The 19322-nt window shown below is 36.5% G+C and overlaps 1 protein-coding gene across 1 annotated transcript in view; it reads left to right on the top strand.

Moving 5' to 3' along the window:
• The window catches only part of LOC126109717 (glutamate dehydrogenase 2, mitochondrial-like), a 111556-nt gene that overhangs the window by 10461 nt on the left and 81773 nt on the right, over positions 1 to 19322 (top strand). Inside the window, exon 2 of the mRNA XM_049914804.1 lies at positions 16430 to 16630. Coding sequence (XP_049770761.1) covers positions 16430 to 16630 — 201 coding nt within the window. The remainder of the gene's footprint in view (positions 1 to 16429; positions 16631 to 19322) is intronic.

Below are 19322 nucleotides of genomic sequence, written 5' to 3' on the forward strand. Positions count from 1 at the left end.
TGAGAGGAAAAATATTTATTATAAGTTAAACAATGTGTAGTAAAATTAGGTGACATTTTTCAAGGGGAGAATGAAAAACATAATTTTGCCCTGAAAGTTCAAATATTACTAGTTGATACAATATTATAAGTGTGACTAAACAGGTAAATGAAACAACTTAATTTTTTTCCAATAACATCTGCTGCACGTAATTCTGGGTTGTTCTTTGCCATCAGAAATGTATCAAATTTGGAATAAGTGTCGGTTTCTGGCAGTCTGAAGCCCATGTTAATATTTGGTTACAAAAGTTTCTCTTATTTTACTTTCAGATACAGTAAGAACATACTTTTCTTTGCAGCATTATGAGTATGTATCCCAAAATAAGGATGCAATTGTAAAAACACAATCCATATACACTTAATTCAAGTTCTGTTGCCTTCTGTAATGAATAACTGCTATATTTTGTATGGAATTGAGAAATCTCTAATGCCTTGTATAGCTCCATCTTGAAATATATGTTGTATTTTCCACATTTACCTGAAAGAAAAAAAAAATGAATTTATACTTTGGTTCCTAACACAAATATTTCAAGAGTATTGTATTTGTCACAGATGGATAACTTAATTGTAACATTTAAACCTCTTCTATCTTCTTTTTTAACTGTGAAACCATTGTTTATTAACTTTTGTGAATATCATTCTTTTCAGCTATTTCTGTGAGCCACGAACCCTTAGGAAAGCTTTCTTCCACATAACTTAATGATACCTGAAAATATAACAACCCTATATGACACACGATACTGCAGTGCCTGATTTATTCTAAATTATGTTGCAAAGTTCCATTGGACACGCATGCATGTCCATTATAGAGATGATGGTTGCCCATAATTGCAACTGCAAATACATTTCATGAATTTCATCTATATGATGTGTTTTTGGTAGTCTTTTTTGGATAGCTGTGAAGGAAAGTAAGATAAAATATAATAAATTTATAAGGTGTTAATCCATTCTTCTTTAAAGAATTGAAACAGATCTCCACTTTCTCAGAACCATTTTCAGGCTTGTATCTAGGGTAGGGCAAACCGGGCTATCTGCCTTGGGCAGCAATTTTAGGGGGTGCCAAATTCATGTTCTTGAAAGGGGGGGGGGGAGGGGGGAAGTTTCATGGAGCACCTAGCATCCAGTGTATGTTGGTCTATTTATTGATTATTCATTATGATTTTGAAACTCATCCCTGTTGATTTTTGAATGTATCCTAAAGTTGCTTCAATGGTTTACAGGCATCGTGTTTGATGATGTTGAGGAAACTGCACAATATTTCAATGAGACAGTTGCTTACTGATGTGTTCACCAATATTTATGCTGAATTGCTATAAAAGTGCAGGCGCCAAGGGTTGTGCCTATAATGTCATTGTAGATGAATCATAGAGCACAGTGACATCCAGTGCCCCTACGTGGAAGTGGATAGAAGGATCTTTGCCTGTCCCTAATTCAAGCTGTGTCTGGTGTCAAGACAGTTTTTAGCCACAGCAGACTTTTCTGGCTGACCCAGTCTGGTATGATGTCTATGTTCAGCACATCTATCCTTAACAGTGTGACAAGCAGTGTATGATTCCCTACACTGGCATGGAATTTTATATATTCCTGGTCTCTTTAGAAATAGATCAACTTTAACAGACCCCAGCATAGTTTGCACTCGCACTGGAGGGTGGAAGACAAATTGTATTTGATGTTTTTTGAACAGCCTGCCAATCTTAATGGACACACCACCAACATACAGTAGAAAAACCATCCTTGTGGCATTCTCTGTTTCTTCTGGCTGTTCTTGAGCTTTAGTGCATGCAGGTTTAAATGCACCATGGATCTGTTTATCAGAGTACCCGTTTCATACAAACACAGAGCGAAGATGGCTAAGCTCTGCTGATAAGCTTCTTGTGTCTGAGAGAATTCTAGCCCGATGAACAAGAGTCCACAATATGCCACTGCATTGAGATGGGCGATGGCAGCTCGTAGTTCATAGATATAGGTCAGTGTCAGTTGGCTTGCGAAACACACTGACCCAAGGAACCATCTTCTTTTTTCTGGACCAAGACATCAAGAAACAGGGGGTCTCCATTTTTCTTCAATTCCATGGTGAAGCAAACGCTTGTATGGAGCGAGTTAAGATGTTCCAGAAATGCAGGAAACATTTCTGCTCCATGTGACCAAAGTACAATGGTGTCTTCAGGAACACTTAGGTTTCAACACCACTGGCTAAGTGCTTTTTCCTTGAAGTCTTCCATAAAAAGGTTAGCTACTACAGGAGACACAGGGCTTTCCAAAGCAACACAGTCAGTCTGCTCAAAATATTGTTTGTTAAACAAAAAGTAAGTTGAGGTAAACACATGTTTGAATAGATGTATGATGTCCTCCTCCAACCTAGTTCCCATAAATTGTAATGAATCCACCAAAGGTACTTGTGTGAACAGAGAGACCACTTCAAAACTCACAAATATGTCAGCTGGTTCAAGGGGCAAAGTCCTCAGTTGTTGTATAACATCTTCTGAGTTTTGAATGTGATGTTCACATTTGTCTAACAATGGGCTTAGAAGAGGAGCCAGATGTTTGGCCAGGGAATATGCTGGGGCTCCTACATTGCTCATGATGGGGTGAAGAGGAACCTCTTCCTTATGGATCTTAGCTAGCCCTTAAAGTCATGGTGGAACTGGCGCTTGTACTCTTAAGCTCTTTTTACGGTCTTCAGCAAACTGGCTGGATTTGTCTTCTGTTGAACTGCGTCAGTTGGATCCTTCTGGAGTATACTGAGTCCTGCAGTTATTTTGCCGAAATAAGATGTTGCAGGCAAAAGAATAGTAGCATTTCCCGTGTCAGCAGGTAATATCACTATTTATGTGTCTTCTCTTAAGGAACGGAGAACTTGCCTTTCTTCAGTGTTGATGTTCTACTTTGGTGCAAGCATCCTTGTTAAAACCCTGCAAGCCTCTTGCCTTATTTCCTCAGGAGTCTCACTCGGAAGTTTCAGAATACCTTGCTCAATTGCACTGATAAAATCCTTAATAGGTAAGGTCTTTAGAGTGGGCACAAAATTTAGCCCCTTTTCCAAAACCAATATTGCAGCACCACTCTGTTGTTTATCTGAGAAATTAAACACAGTATGTCTACATGGTTTATGTTTTTGCGATGATTGGCGTGTAAGGTGATGCAACTTCAACATTTGATGCACGCCCAGTTCAAAAGTGACCACATAGCACTGTCTACCTCCTGTGAGGAATCTGCTGACAGACATGACAAGATAACAGTTGTAGTGAGAGCAAGCTCCTGGAGACTCTGTCTGATTATCGCCTAATATAATGGATTCTTTCTTCACCAGTGCCATGCTGGCTCATTGTTTGATCCTCTTGGTGACCACAGAATCTACATAATGAGTGAACTTCACAAATGTTGGTATAGTTTGCTGGTCCTGTCAACCCAGTAAAAGCGCAAGAGAGCACAACAGTCTGTTTCTCTTTTGTGGAGTTTATCAAACTCACATACTCTGTTGACTATCTCCTCCCCATAGAGGTACCAGGTGTGCTGTTTAAGACTTTCCTGACATAGTAACTGCTTCTTTGGTTCACAGGTGTCACATTACATAATGTGGTGGAGGCAGCACAATATTTCAACGAGACAGCTGCTCATCTTCAGATGCTTACTGATCTGATGCTGCAATGACTCACCAATATATATGCTGACTCACTGGAAAAACACAGGCACAAAGGGTTGACGCTATAACGTCATCGTACACGAATCATAGAGCACAGCGACATCCAGTGCCTCCTGCTGGACAAATGGGCCAGGGGATTCTCATTTGTGGTGCGGGAAAAATCTGCAACCTACGAGCTGGCATCACGCATCTTAACAAAATGGCGTGTTGCAGACACTCATTCATAGGGCAAGAATTATCTCAGATGCAGGGAGCTTATCAGCAGGGCTTAACCATCTTCACTCTGTGTTTGTACAAAACGGGTACTCTGATAAACAGATCCATAATGCATTTAGACATGCACGCACTATAGTTCAAGAACAGCCAGAAGAAACAGTGAACTCCACGATCTTTCTACCATATGTTGGTAGCATGTCCTTTAAGATTGGCAGGTTGTTCAAAAAACATCAAATCAAATATGTCTTCTGCCTTCCACTGCAAGTGCAAACTATGCTGGGTTCTGTTAAAGATGATCTAGGTATAAGGAGACCAGTGATATATAAAATCCCTTGCCTGTTTGCAAATAATACATTGGCCAGAAGTGTCGCACTGTCAAGGATAGATGTGCTGAACATAGACATCATACTAGACTGGGTCAGCCAGAAAAGTCTGCTATGACTAAACACTGTCTTGAAATGGGACCAGTACAAACTACAGAGAGACAAAGATCCTTCCATCTGCTTCCATGCACTGGGACTCCGTCATTAAAGAAGCAGTTTAAATTCATATAAGTAACAACCTTATCAATAGAGACATAAGATTTCAACTCAGCAAGGCATGGAACCAGCACTGGTGGTACTAAGGCATCATCGGCTGCAGACAAACAAATGTGAGGTAACACAGGCAGAGAATCAAAGTCCACACACTTAAACAGGGAGCCAATACTCTGCCTAAATGTGTGCAGGACTGCTACATGCGGTCGCACTTTTTCCCACGTCACAAATGAGAAGCCCATAGCTACACCTATTTTCACTCATTGCTTGCATATGGCATCATATTTTGGGGTAATTCATCACTGAGGAATAAAGTATTTATTGCACAAAAGCGTGTAATAAGAATAATAGCTGGAGTCCACCCAAGATCATCCTGCATACATTTATTTAAGGATCTGGGGATATTCACAGTAGCTTCTCAGTATATATACTCTCTTATGAAATTTGTTGTTAACAACCAAACCTAATTCAAAAGCAATAGCAGTGTGCATAACTACAATACTAGGAGAAAGGATGATCTTCACTATTCACGATTAAATCTAATTTTGGCACAGAAAGGGGTGAATTATACTGCCACTAAAGCCTTTGGTCACTTACCAAATAGTATCAAAAGTCTGACAGATAACCAACAAGTATTTAAGAAGAAATTAAAATAATTTCTGAATGACAACTCCTTCTACTCCATAGAGGAATTTTTAGATATAAATTAAGAAAAAAAAATAAAAAAAATAAAAAAAACAAAAAATAAAAAAGTTGTTATATTAATTTAATTATGTTGTTAAATTAACCTAATTATGTCATGTATTGGAAAATTTGACTCGTTCCACATCATTACGAAATATCGTATTCATGATCCATGAAACTAGTATTAATCTAATCTAATCTAATCTAATCATTTATCTGGCTGTGCTCTATGATTCATTTATTATGATGTTATGGCCTCAACCCTTGGTGCCTACACATTTCTAATGAGTCAGCCTATAAATTGGAAAGTCATTGCAGCAACACATCAGTAAGCACCTGAGAATGAGGAGCAGCTGTCTCATCAAAATATTGTGCAACTTCCACATTATCCAATGTGACACCTGTGAAGAAATGAAGTAGTTACTGCATTGGGAAAGTCTTAAACAGCACACATTCTGAGTTGTTTCCTGAACAAAACATAAGTTGATTTTTGAATGGTATGGTACATAATGTACATGATGTCTCTGCCAGGGGAACCCCTGCAGCATCAAGAAATGAAAAACTTTACCACAAACAAAAGGGGACGGGGCTGAGCTGAATAAATCTGAATGGGTGAATACCAATTGCTGTTTGTGTATGTGGTTGATCGGGGGTGCGAATGATGAGTGCTGTTATAATTATTAGCGAAATAATGGACTCAGACTACCAGAGTGGAAATAAGTGACTAACAGGAATAACAGGCAAGTAAGATTACATATTATTTTCTTGGGATATCCAAGAAAATGAAATTTTGACAGAAAATTTTTGCCAGATCACTACACTACTAAGGGCCAGTCATACAGTCCCTGGTTAGCAGCTGCTAAGCTCTATTCTTGGAATATCTTGGAAAACGCATTGTATGAACCCGTAATGATGCCTAACAGGAGAATAAACATGGGATAACTAAACCGATGATTCTGGCAGGGTTAGTGAAGTTAACCAGAGAGTAAGATTTGATAATGGCTGGAATAGTTACAGAATTAGTGATCACAAGATTTTTTGTTAGAATGATGAAAGAGAAGACACGGAGACATCTCACAGATTATATGACAGAATATGGCAATTCAAAATTTATATCAAAATTTCATGCTAGTACTACTTTTCGATCTTATGCTTGAGGAATGGGTGTATATGACTGAAAAGTGAAACTGTTTCCTAACATAAAACTTTTTGCTTGTAATAGGCTTAATAGGCATTTGATATTGGTGCTTCATGAATTATATTCTGTCGCGTTATTTATGTAAATGAGGTAGATAAAAATAGCTATTTGCTCCAAAACAGTCTCACTTATTTGGCTTGCGTTACAGTTGTTGCAATCTTAGAAAGGCCTATTTTGTTCTGCCTAGTAGACAGTGACAAAATAGACATAATCAAATTGAGAAACCACAACAGTCTTGGATACTGTTCACATTAATAGCTTTTTCAGTATTATACAATGGGGTCATTCCATATCAAATCACCCAATAAAAAATAAAGTTTACACCCACCTCCTTAGATTTTCATAAAATTTGGCTCAAATGGTTCTAATACCATCCTGACAACACCTGCAAATTTTTTTTGCTGTATCTCTTATAGTTTTTTTTATAAATTTTTAAAGTTTTTGTGTTTTGCGTTTTCCGAACCTTCAGAAATGGTAAATTTAATTTGTATTCAAAACTTTAAAATTGCTTGTCTTAAAAACTCTTTTAGATAACATCATGAATTTTTGCAGCAAGTTTATTTATTATACATATTTGAAGATAAAAATGATACTATTAAAATATATTAATATTTTCTATGAAAAAAAAAATGTATTTTTTTTTTTAATGGATGTTTTGTTTTATAACAATTGCAATATCTAGAGTCTCAGACCTGATAGAATGCTCAAATTTGTTTTAATTTACTCTTAAACATATAGGCTACTTGATAAAACAAAAATAATGATGGCTTTTTAACATGTTCATTAATTATAGTAGATTACATTAGAATTATGTAAAAAGATAGTGTACTTATGACACTTATGTATAACCCAACTGATTGCTTGTAACATTGAATTTTTTGAGTAATTTTGTCTTTTTAATAAACATTAGTGCTGATTCAAACTGTTTTTCCACTTCATACAAGAGCTTTCAGTTCTTCTGATACAGTCTTTTTTGAAGTAATACATTCTTCCAGTGCCACTTGATTGAGGTGCGTCTACTACACAGACTATGTGCTCTAAAGGCACTATGCAAGAATCTTCTCTTTCAGACCAATAAAATGATGCAGCTGGTCCTGAAGGATGTAGAAATAGAATTTCTGCATCTTCTTCATCATTGAATATTGTTTTTACCAGTCCAAAGCACCAGTTACCATCATAATTTGCAGCCACATAGCTATTTATGGATGGTTCAACACGAACCCAATCAGAAGAAGAATGGAAAGAAAAGACTAAGGAGGGTTTTACACTATCTGTAGTCCTTCTAATTTCAAGGTTGTTTGTTGGAAGTGGTTTGAAGTTATGAAAACTTCTTGTTCCAGGAATGGTTCGGGTTGCTGAAAAACGTTTTTCTAGTTTTAACCGTAGCAAATCAGCTTATTTTTTGTCAATAGAGTGAAAATGAATGTTTTCAATATTTTTTTCACAAAACTTGTACACATCGATTGCTGTCATTATTTGTTCTTCGTCTGAAAGCTGTAGACTGGCTTTCCTTAAAATTCTTTTAATAGTTCCTCCTAGGCCATCACAAATTGACTTCCCATGACTTGTTGCAAAAAAAGAGTGTTGGGCCTTCAAATTAAAGTCTCTCAAGTGTTCAGTCAAATTTTTAAAACTGTTTCTATTTTAGTACTGCCCGGCACAACTGAGTCTATGTCAGTATGATGTAATGACAGCCACTTTGTAATTTCTTTTTGTACAAAGTTAACAAAACCAGTGTCATGTTCTTGGTCATCACTAATAAAACAGTGGTTGGAAACAAAAACATTGTTTTTCTCATTTCTTAGAAAAACTCCAACTGGGTGTAGAGTACAACCACCTCTATTCCAGTGGTAACTTTGGATCTCATTTTGTATAACAAAGGAATAATTTTCACTGAAATCCATCACAATAATTGATGATTTGGGTGGTGGGTCTTCTTTCAATCTTTTAAAGGCTGCTGATAGGGATTTTGCTATAAACGAGCGCGGGGTGAGCTTTTACAATGACCTAACCAATAAAGAAATGTAGTCTTCAACACTGATAGACTGTTTGATCATTTCTGCCCTGTCTGTGTTAACCCACTGACTGATTACAATTTCTTCTTCTGAATCATAATCTTCAGTTAGTTTTTCAGTTAAGTACTCAGTTAGTGCAGTATTTGCAGGACAGCTGTCGCAATGATGCAGCATGCAGTTTTGGTTTTCCGTGTTGCACACAAGCATCTTAATTAGGTCTTTATAAGATTCTTCAATTTTCACAGCATCCAGTAATAGTTTAACATTCTGGTGGATACTGCATACACATACAGTGTGTGTGCCTGCAGCACCAACAAGGATACACCATTTAGGTCTCAAGAAACAAAATTTTGAAAATCCTACTTCTACCTCGGGATTCTCCCATTTTAAAGAATAATAGAGTTTTCTCAAGTTACACAAAATGAGTCTTTTTTGCATGTACACATTTTTTTGAACACTTGCTTTGTCTTTTGTTCCAGGTAGCACTCTGGAACTTTCATCCTTTTCATAAAAATCTGTTACAAGTCTTACTGTATTTTCAGAAAGAGTTTTACCTTTTTTTTGGACTAGGAGTTTCCAAAATACCCTTTTCAGATTTTAGCTTTCTAGCTTGTCACAACATGTACTCAATTACATTAAATTCTTTCATCATTTTATTTCGACTCCAAGAATTTGGAGCCAAGGTCAGAATCTGGATTTTTCTAGACCTCCCAACAGATGAAATCTTCTCTTTCATAAGAGAAATCATTACATCAAAATCCTTTGCTATTCAACCACACTTTGTGATCATCAGAACTTGGTGCATCATATTTTAATGCTTTTGAAACCTCCTTTTTTGCAGTCTGTTCAATACTGCTAACCTTCCTTTTAAAATAAGACCCTTTACTTTGTTCTGACAAGCCATGAAGCTTTATCGGTGTTAAACCTAAATTATCAAGAGCAATGTTTGTTTGTACGAGGGATTCATTTCTGGATTCCAATGATTCTAATTCAACCATGACTTCATCATCTGTTTCACTTTCATTGACTTCAACTCTTAATTTTTCCTCACAAAAGTTACGGCATGTTGAGCAAAGCTTTTGTCCAGGTTTTATGCTAATATTTTTTGTTAGTAATTGTTTAGAAAGATCCAAGCCTACACTTCTCAACGATTTTTTGATGGGCTTTTTGTGTTTTTTTAGTGGGTCTACACATGTTGTTTGATACTTTTCAAAAACATTTAAAAAATAGTAGCTGTGGTGTGAACATATATTCTTAAATTCACACAGATTAATTCCAGATCGTAAGTGGATCAAATCTTTTTCTTCCTTACTCAATTCAGATACCGGTTGTAACTTTTTTGAAGGTGTGTAGGTTGTTTGGAAACAGTCAGATTTTTTAAATAACCCTACGCTACAGGTTTGGATATCTGACATACTGATTTCACTTTTGGTCTGATTACTGTTCTGGTTACTTTTATAGGATATTGGAAAAGAATCTCTGTAAACTAAGTAACAGTACTTACTGAAAGTTCGAATAAACTTAATAAAATACTATCCAAGCACTATTTAACATTGTAATAATTTTAAATTGTAATATTTTAAAACAAATTTCAGCTTTCTATCAGGTCTGAGACTCTTGATATTGCAGTTTTTGTAAAACTAAACATCTGTTAGCTAAAAAAAAAAAAAAAATAAAAAAAACGTTAAAAACTTATTATTTTTTTTTTCATTTGGAAGATTTTAATATATCTTTATGGTAATTTTTTAACATTTAGATATAATACACAAACTTATTCCAAAATTTCATACTGATATCTTGAGTATTCTTTAATATACAAATTTTTTTAGTTGTGAGGACACGTTTAAGTTACGATTTCTGACTGCTGAAATAATGCCAAATCTAAAAACTTTAAAAATTTATAAAAGAACTATAAGAGATAGAGCAAAAAACTTTTACAAGTGCTTTCAGGATGATAAAAGAAGTAATTGTACCAAGTTTCATCAAAATCTGACATGGTTGGTGTCAAGGCCTGGGTGACTTGACATGGAATGACCCAATGACATTTTTATTTTTCATGTGCCAAAATGTCTGACGAACTTTGATGAGGTAATAAATTCTTTTGCAGAAAGGAAAGCACACTGTGTAAAACTGTAACAAGATGAGAGAGAAAAAAATGCTGGGACCTAAGGATTGAAGACATGTGCACCGTCTTGCTTGTCTCTTGTCTTTACTGGTTTTATGTTTCCTATGTTCAATTTTATGCCACGCAAAAGAGAAAGTTGTCAGTTAATAGGAATAAAGAGTGCAAATTTTCTCAAGAGTTCTTATTCTTCCCGTCACAAATAATCCCACCCAGTATTAAAAGTGATTTTTTTAAGGGGTAGCATGTCAGACTAGCCAGCTCGGAGTAGGAGAGGCACCACAGGACATTTTAATTTCCACTGTCCTGAATATAGATATGTTGGCTTCCATAGCAAGATATACGCATTTGAAATCCACAGAGCAAAATACAGTGAAGTGCGATAGAAGAATGTTGGGTGAAGAGTTGTGGTACTGCATGTAGGCACACTTAAGACCGAATAACATGCCTTACATTTCCTCAGAGATATATATTTTATATATATCAAACTCTTCAGAAAGATGTGCACTACAAATTGAACATTTTTGAAAAATCGTTTTTTTTTTTTTTTTTTTTTTTAAGACATCCTATCCAAACACTCATGTGGGAGGTGGCGAGGGGTGGGGGCAGGTGGGGGCCATTGGAAATATTAAAGTAAATCTGTGGCTGACCATTTTTATGCAGCTCGTCCAGTAAATATTCTGAACATCAAAGTTTCTTACATCCAAAAAAGAATGGATAATGTTTTCTTTTTCCCCATGTAGTTTTGTGTAGTATTTATGTGAGCAAGTACAGGGCCTTGCAAGAGAGGCTGCTGAACAGTCTTGCAGGTTTTGGAGGTCACACACTGCTGCATTACATTGAAGTTTGGCCTTCTTTTTCTGTCATTTATCAGTTTTGGGATGTTTCTTCATTTAATGTAAATGAAGAAACATCCCAAAACTGATAAATGACAGAAAAGGACAAACTTCAATGTTAAAAACGAGAATCAGACACCTTAAACAGAATAAGAGTCCAGGTGAAGATGGAATACAGTCTGAAATGATCCTGGCAGGAGGAGAGAAACTTGCAGAAAAAATACACTGACTGATACAGGCAATATGGACCAAAGAAGAACTACCAAGAGAATGGAAAACAGCTCTGATTTGTCCAGTACATAAGAAGGGCAACAAACTGAAATGTGACAACTATCGAGGAATCGCCCTGCTTAACATCTGCTATAAGATCCTGTCCAATTGCCTCATACATAGAATTCAGCCAGTGGCAGAATCAGTGATTGGGGAGTACCAGGGAGGTTTCCGGCCAGGACGGTCAACAGTAGATCACATCTTCAGTCTCCGGCAGCTCACTGAGAAACTGGGTGAATATGGTAAAGATTTGCATATTTTATTCGTTGATTTTAAGAAGGCCTATGATTGCATACATCGCAAGAGCCTGCTCAACTGTTTAAGGGAGTTTGGCATAGCAGAGAAACTCATCAATCTGATAAAGATCTGGCTGAACGAAACACATGCAAAGGTGAAGATGGGAAATCGCGTAACTGAGGAATTTGAAATTGTGACAGGACTCAGGCAAGGAGATAGGTTGTCCCCTATCCTGTTCAACTTTGCCCTCGAGAAGATCGTACGCAAGACCTTCCAAGAGAACGAAGGGATTGAAATCGAAGGAAAGAGACTGGCAAACTTAGCCTATGCAGACGACATCTGTTTACTCTCTAGGTTGGAAGAGGAGTTGGAGCAAATGACCAAAGCACTAAAGGAGGCTGCCAGCAAATTTGGGCTAAACATAAACGAAGCTAAGACAGAGTACCTCATTATGACGCGTGGTCATTGTCAGACAGCTGATCATCTACAATCACTGCAGGTTGGGGACCATTCCTACAAGAGAGTGCAAGAATTCAAATACCTAGGGGCAAGCCTAGCACAACTGCTTTGGTCCAAATCTCTCTCCAGACAGTTCAAGATTTGACTGTACAAAACCCTGATCCAGCCTGTTGTTCTATATGGCTGTGAGACATGGAGTATCCGGAAACAGGACTTCCATAAGCTCCTTGTTTTTGAGAGAAAAGTGCTTCGGAAGATCTTCGGTCCGGTTCTGGATGCAGATACAGGGGAATGGAGGATCAGATACAACCGAGAGCTTGAGGAACTATACCAGCAGCCTAACATAGCAGGAACTGTCAAAGCCAAACGAATGCAGTGGGCCGGCCATGTGGCCCGGATGGCCTCGGATCACAGATGGCCTCGGAAGCTCCTGGATTTCACACCTACAGGAAAGAGACTGCCAGGGAGACCCAAGACGCATTGGAGGGATGGACTCCATGAACATTTAAAACAAATGTCAATAAATGTGGACGAATGGCGGATAGCAGCAATGGACAGAATACAGTGGAGGAGGAAACTTGTAGAAGCGTGCGGTCCACTGGGCCTGATCACGTAGTAGTAGTAGTAGTAGTAGTAGTAGTAGTAGTAGTAGCCTTAACAGCCCAGTACTGATAGCTCTGAAAAAGGGGTTGAGTTCCAAAATGTGGAGTAATGTTGTATGAGTTATCCCTCTCATGAAAAATCCAAGTTTTAGACCTTCTCCCCCTTGGGTGTTAGTCATTTTGAAAAATCCCCAAGATAGCACTTTTTCAGATGTTCCTCAATAGCTTGGTTCCACTGCATTTTAGATAAAAATATGCCATTATCAGTTTTAAAGAACGTTAAATTTCCTGTGAGATACATGCATCATAGAGGCCTTGAAAATCTGCAAAAATTGAAGAAATTGCAAAAAGTTAGAGATGTCAGTGGTTTCACCTTTAATAACTTTTTGTGCAGTTCTGTGCATTACACCCAATGGCTAGAGGATTTAATTTCTTTTAAGATTCACATGAAATATTTGTAATTACTCCCTATATACACCCAGAAATGTTTCATTAACAATCTTAGTGAAAGTGGACTCAAAACTGAAAATACTATTCTCAGTCAAAAATAGTATTCCTGAATGTAATTTCATCTTTAAGCCAGGATGTATGCAATATATACATGTACTTCATGAGATTACTGTAATTTCTGGCGAAGGCATTCGCAAATTGACAGTCTTCATTTTACTCAGCCTCCACATCTTTACCAAATGATAATGATATGGGGAACAGCAAAGTTAATGTGATAGATGGTGGTTAACTCCTACACAGAGTTCACTCAAAATGGAGCAAATGTTTTTCTGCTGTTTTCAAAAGATTGATGACCAACATACATTGATCTCATGGTCAAAATTCTGTGGTAGTCTTTGTTTGGTATCCAGCAGCAAAAAATACAAGGAGCACAGAAAGCTCTGAAAGAGCTCTTGTTCCAGGCTACAACCTTGTGCAAAAGTTCTTTTTGATGGTGCCATGTTTTTGCAGATTCCAAAGGATAAATTGATATTGAAGGAAGAAACAAATCCCATTTCATCTCATCACTTCAGAAGTAATTTCAGCAATCTCAAATTGTCACCAAGCAGGTAATAAAAGATCAGGAGTGTCAAATGTGAAACTTTCATTGTCATTGTCATAAGAGGAGACATTGATCTTTTGGTTTGGTGATGGCTTTAATGCTGGAAAGTGTGTTCTTTTACAGATCTGGAATGGGTAACACGTGAAATGTGCTGTATTCCAAAACAGCCTTCAAAAATAAAGGTAGTGTCTTAAAACATTATATATCTACAAGCAATAAGTGGTTGTGATATCACTTCTGCTCTGTTTGTTCAGGGGAAATCAGATTTTTGCACCACACTTGAGAATGATGCTTTCCACTGAAAAAAATTTCTATTTTCAAAGAACCAATTGCAGAAACAGAAATTGTGGAAGTAACTGAAAATTCCTTGTTGCACTTTATAGAGATACCTCAAACACTTCTAAAAATGGGTTGTGATATCTTCACTCTTCTAAAGCTGCTACAAACACCAATTTTGATTTGGCATACCTACCTCCAGCAAGGGATACAGTTTAATATCATGCATGTAGTACTTATTTGCAAGTACAAACATGTATGGGGTTTGAAAAAGACACCCTTAAGTGAGGCTGGAAGAAGGATTTTGGTGGTCTTAACTTCATCCCAACGAATAAAAAGCAGCTCCACAGGCATTGCTGACCGTAATTTCATGCCAGTGTAAAAAGACTTTTGGTGACAAATGCAGCTGCAGAAATAGCAGGATGTCAGTACTTCATTGTATGTGTTCACTGTGAATTCAAATCATCAGTAATGTGCTCGAGGTTGAATTCAGCATGGAAGACGATGAGTTAGATGATCCACTGCCTTGGTAGAAATTATGAATTTCACACACTAATCACATCTGATGGAAAACAACAGGAATTGATGAATTTTAAACTTAAAATTCTGTAAATACCATTAAAATAAAACTTAAGATCTACTTTTAAACTTTATTTTGTTGAAATACAGTTATATGTAAAATTAGTTTTTTTTCTTTTTCAAAAATAAATATTCCCAAGAAACTACATTAATCTCATGAACTACATGTGTAAGTTGCATACATAATGACTTAAAGATGATACACATTCAGGAGTCCTTTTTTACTGAGGATGGTGTTTTGTTTGAAGTCCACTTTCATTATAACTGTTAATGCAACATTTCTTGGCATGTATAGGGAGTAATTGAAAATATTTTCTATGAATCTTGAAGGAAATAAATCCTCTACAACACAAGGTATTGTGTATTCTGCACGGAACTTAAAAATGAGGTTATTAAGGGGAAAGCACTGATATCTTTAACATTTTAAGATTTCTTGCCTTTTTGCATATTGTCACAGCCTCATAATTCAGCAACTGTTACACATTTTCCATGTTACACAAGAATCTTGAAAGAAATTAAACGCTCTATAAAATTGATAATACCATATTTTCCCCTCAAATGCAGAGGATGTGAGCTACTGAGGGAAAACTGAAAAAAGTACCAGTTCTTAGAGGTTTTTTCAAGACGGCAGATAATGCACAAGGGGAGAGGAGGTCTACAACTCTGATTTTTTATGAGAGGATAATACATATGACAGACATGAAAATCAAAGTTACTCCACCTTTTGCAGTCCAAATCTCTACTGTGTTATAACATATAAAGTGCAAAATAGTCTCAGAACTCATGTGATGTACAGTCATAAGCCACACAAAAAATTACTTACTGCTTAAATGGCATTCATGGTTCAAATGGTTCAAATGGCTCTGAGCACTATGGGACTTAACATCTGAGGTCATCAGTCCCCTAGAACTTAGAACTACTTAAACCTAACTAACCTAAGGACATCACACACATCCATGCCCGAAGCAGGATTCGAACCTGCGACCGTAGCGGTTGCGCGGTTCCAGACTGAAGCGCCTAGAACAGCTTGGCCACACCGGCCGGCGGCATTCATGAAAAAAATATTTTTACAAGTATGTTACCATTAAAACTGTATTATTACAGTGTTAAACATTTGAAGTATGCCCATAAAGGTTTCTCATTAACACAAAAGATGGCAATCAAAGGTGTGAGCAACAAAGTCATAAGACACTAACACTGGTTGCCAGTAATAAATATTTTTTTATACTTATCAAAATTTCATCTAAGCTGGAACTGTAACTTGATGGAAATTCTCATAACTGCCATTAACAAATATTTGTTGAATATGTGAGTGTGCTTCAGGTGTTCCTGAGCTATCTGCCATTTTACAGCACTGCGTGACTATCTATGGTCTGAAAATATTTCCAGATGGTAGACTTTAAAACTGCGCTATGTCATTTTCTACCATCTGTTGCAGAAAGACTTTTTTTCAATGTTAAGAAACTCATAGAATGAGAAACTCAGTTTCAGTTTCAGTTTCAAAAAAATCGTGGCTTGTGACTATATATCTCTGATGCATCAATTACCTAAGGTGTAATAAAAGAAAATTCAGTTACAATTTTTTCCAAAATGCTGTAGGTCCTACTCTGTAGTCTTGTGGTAAAAATAAATTATGCAACAATATGACTGTCTAACAAACATTTCAGGTATTCGATTCTCTCTTGGAGTATCTCCTGATGAAGTTGAAGCTTTGGCTATGATAATGACATTCAAGTGTGCAACTGTGCAGGTTCCTTTTGGAGGAGGCAAAGGTGGAATTAAAATGAATCCAAAGTGTTATACCAAACTTGAAATTGAAAAGATTACTAGGCGATATGCACTTGAACTGATGAAGAGAAAGTTTTTAGGTAAGGAACAACCATATTTAGCATTACTTTAAAAAACCTTACAGATAGAAGATAAAAAGTTGGAATCTCTGTATAAAACAGGAAATGTCCTGACTGACTGACTGACTGACAGAAATAGAAAATTTGAAGAGGGTATTGATCTTATACAGTAACCTTCATTTAAGAAGGGGTTTTTCAAAATTCCACTCCTAAGGGGTGAAATAGGTGATGAATGGTTTTTTGAAAGTATTTCACTATTATGGCAACTTTGAAGGTAGAACAATGAAAATTTGTATTTGGTTTCCTGGTAAAATTAAGAAAATACGTGTTTCATCATTTTTGGAAATTCAGTCTCTAAAAGGGTGTGGTACTTGTGATTTTTTTAAAATAAATCGTTATCAAAGAACTGCTAAGCATTTTTAAACAGTATTATGAAAAGGTAAGTTGCCACTCACCATATAGCGGAGATGCTATAGGCACAACAAAAAGACTGTCACAAATAAAGCTTTTGGCCTGTAAGACCTTTATCAAAAATAGACAACTGCATGAGTATGGCTTCAGTTGCTTGAGACTGCAGTCGTGAGTTGCATTTGTGTGAGTATGTGTGTCTGTCATCTATTTCTGATGAAGGCCTTACTGGCCCAAAGCTTTATTCATGACAATCTTTTCGCTGTGCCTGTCTGTTACTCAGCATCTCTGCTATATGGTGAGTGATAAATTTCCTTTTCATAATATTGTTACATTCCATCCTGGTTTTCCATTGTTTAATTTAAGTATTTTTAAAATTACATCAATGAAAACTGGTACTGTACATCTCAGTTTGAAATAAAAAAAAAACTTTCATTGTTTATGGAAATTCAACCCCTAAGAGGGTAAAATAGGGGATGAAAACTTTTATGAAAATATTTCATTATGAAAGCAGAATGGCTTGTTGGTCAGAAGTATATTTAGAAGAGATCATGCTTTTATGTTCTTAATAAATGTGAAAAGTTTAGACAGTGTTGCAGTTTGTGAACTAAATCAAAGAAAGCTATTTAACGGTCACTGTGACAAATTGGCTTTGTCAGAAAAAAATAAAATAAAAAGAAATGCATCTATAATTTGTTAATTTTTCAGTAGGCCTAATATATGTTTATAAAATTATTTTTGTTAATATTACAATGGAAACTAATCATTACTGATGACAAAATAGATCCAACATGTAAATGCAAATCCCTGTACTGGAATATCCATTTGAGATAAGGGAATTCAGTACTGGTTGTAAGACTGGTGCTAATAACTATAGGACCACTTACCCGATTTATCTCTTTCTTTTTTTAACTCACTATATTAAATTAGGCATGTTGGAACCCTTTAATTATGCAAAGACTGGTAGCCACGTAAATGGTCACCAACCCTTTTACAGGGTGTAGAGTTACCCTTGAGCACTGAAAAATTGTGCAGACCATACAGCATTCACGAGTGAAGTGACAGGCACTGAGCTAGTTGGAGATAATTAGTATTTTATGCTACATGACACAAAACTATTTCCTTTGACTCCTTCTTTTATTCTCAGTAGAGGAAAGGCTGAAATACTTAAGTCCGAACAGATGCGTGCAGTCTATACCAAGTATATTACCATATACTTTAAAAAACTGACAAAACGAAAGAAAGAGAACTTTCATTGTTCTAGATGCCGGCGAAAGAAACAATTTACATAATGGCGAGGAAGAAAATGGCAGCCACTCATACCATTTGCCCATGGTTCAGCTTGTCACACATCAAAGAAGCAGGCTCCTATATTACAATCAATAAAGAAAAATTTTCCTCAAGGTAAAATATGTGAAATCTGATAATCCACTCTGCTGCCTGATGATGGGCCCAAATCCAAAACTGGTTTTGGAGAAATAAGTTGTTCATACAGAAATAGAGTGGTAGGTTGCAATTTTCTTTCTGAAAGATATTTCCAGAAACTGCTAGATGGTCTTAATGCATCATGGATTAAATAAAAAGTTGTAAATGTTGAATACAGCATTTACAAGGCATAATGTAATGATGGGAAATTAAGCGTTTTCCAGCTTGTTGACATTATTTATTTTCATATCTGTTTACATGTTGTAATAAATAATGGAAAATAATTCAACAGCAGCTACTAAATACATTGTCCTTCTTTATTACAAATGCTACTAGTCTATAGATAAAAAATAACTAGCCATGTCATAAACATGGTTTTCATTTTGCATCAATTGAAATGGAAGTCTCACGCTTTCAACAGCATTCGCCACTGTTGTCCTTGGGCGTTAAAAGTTCAGACTTATGCAGTAGGCAAGGCATCTATCTTATATATGTAAATCAGCACTGTCTAGAATATTCCAGAAGTAGTCCAAATTAATGTGTGCACAGGAAAGTGAGCCACGCACCCCACCACTGCACTGGTCTGCTGTGAATATTGTGAGAGTTCGGCACCGTATTCAGAACTTCTACTTATGCCACCCTGTAATTGTTAAGCATTTTTTTCCCTTTTCATTTTGTGACCAAAACCTACCACTCCACTCTACTAGTGGTGTACCCCTGTTGCTGTTGAAATTATTACACCATAACCCGATCTCAGGTTCCCATTTTATGGTATAATCCTAATATGTAGTTGCCTGATCCAAGATTCTGATCTCTTCAAATACTATTCCGTTTCTTAGCCAATTTCTCTGATGGTCAACTTGGCTGGTTCTCTTTGTTT

This window comes from Schistocerca cancellata, chromosome 1 (genome assembly GCF_023864275.1).
Source record: "Schistocerca cancellata isolate TAMUIC-IGC-003103 chromosome 1, iqSchCanc2.1, whole genome shotgun sequence".
NCBI classification, from domain to species: Eukaryota; Metazoa; Arthropoda; class Insecta; order Orthoptera; family Acrididae; genus Schistocerca; species Schistocerca cancellata.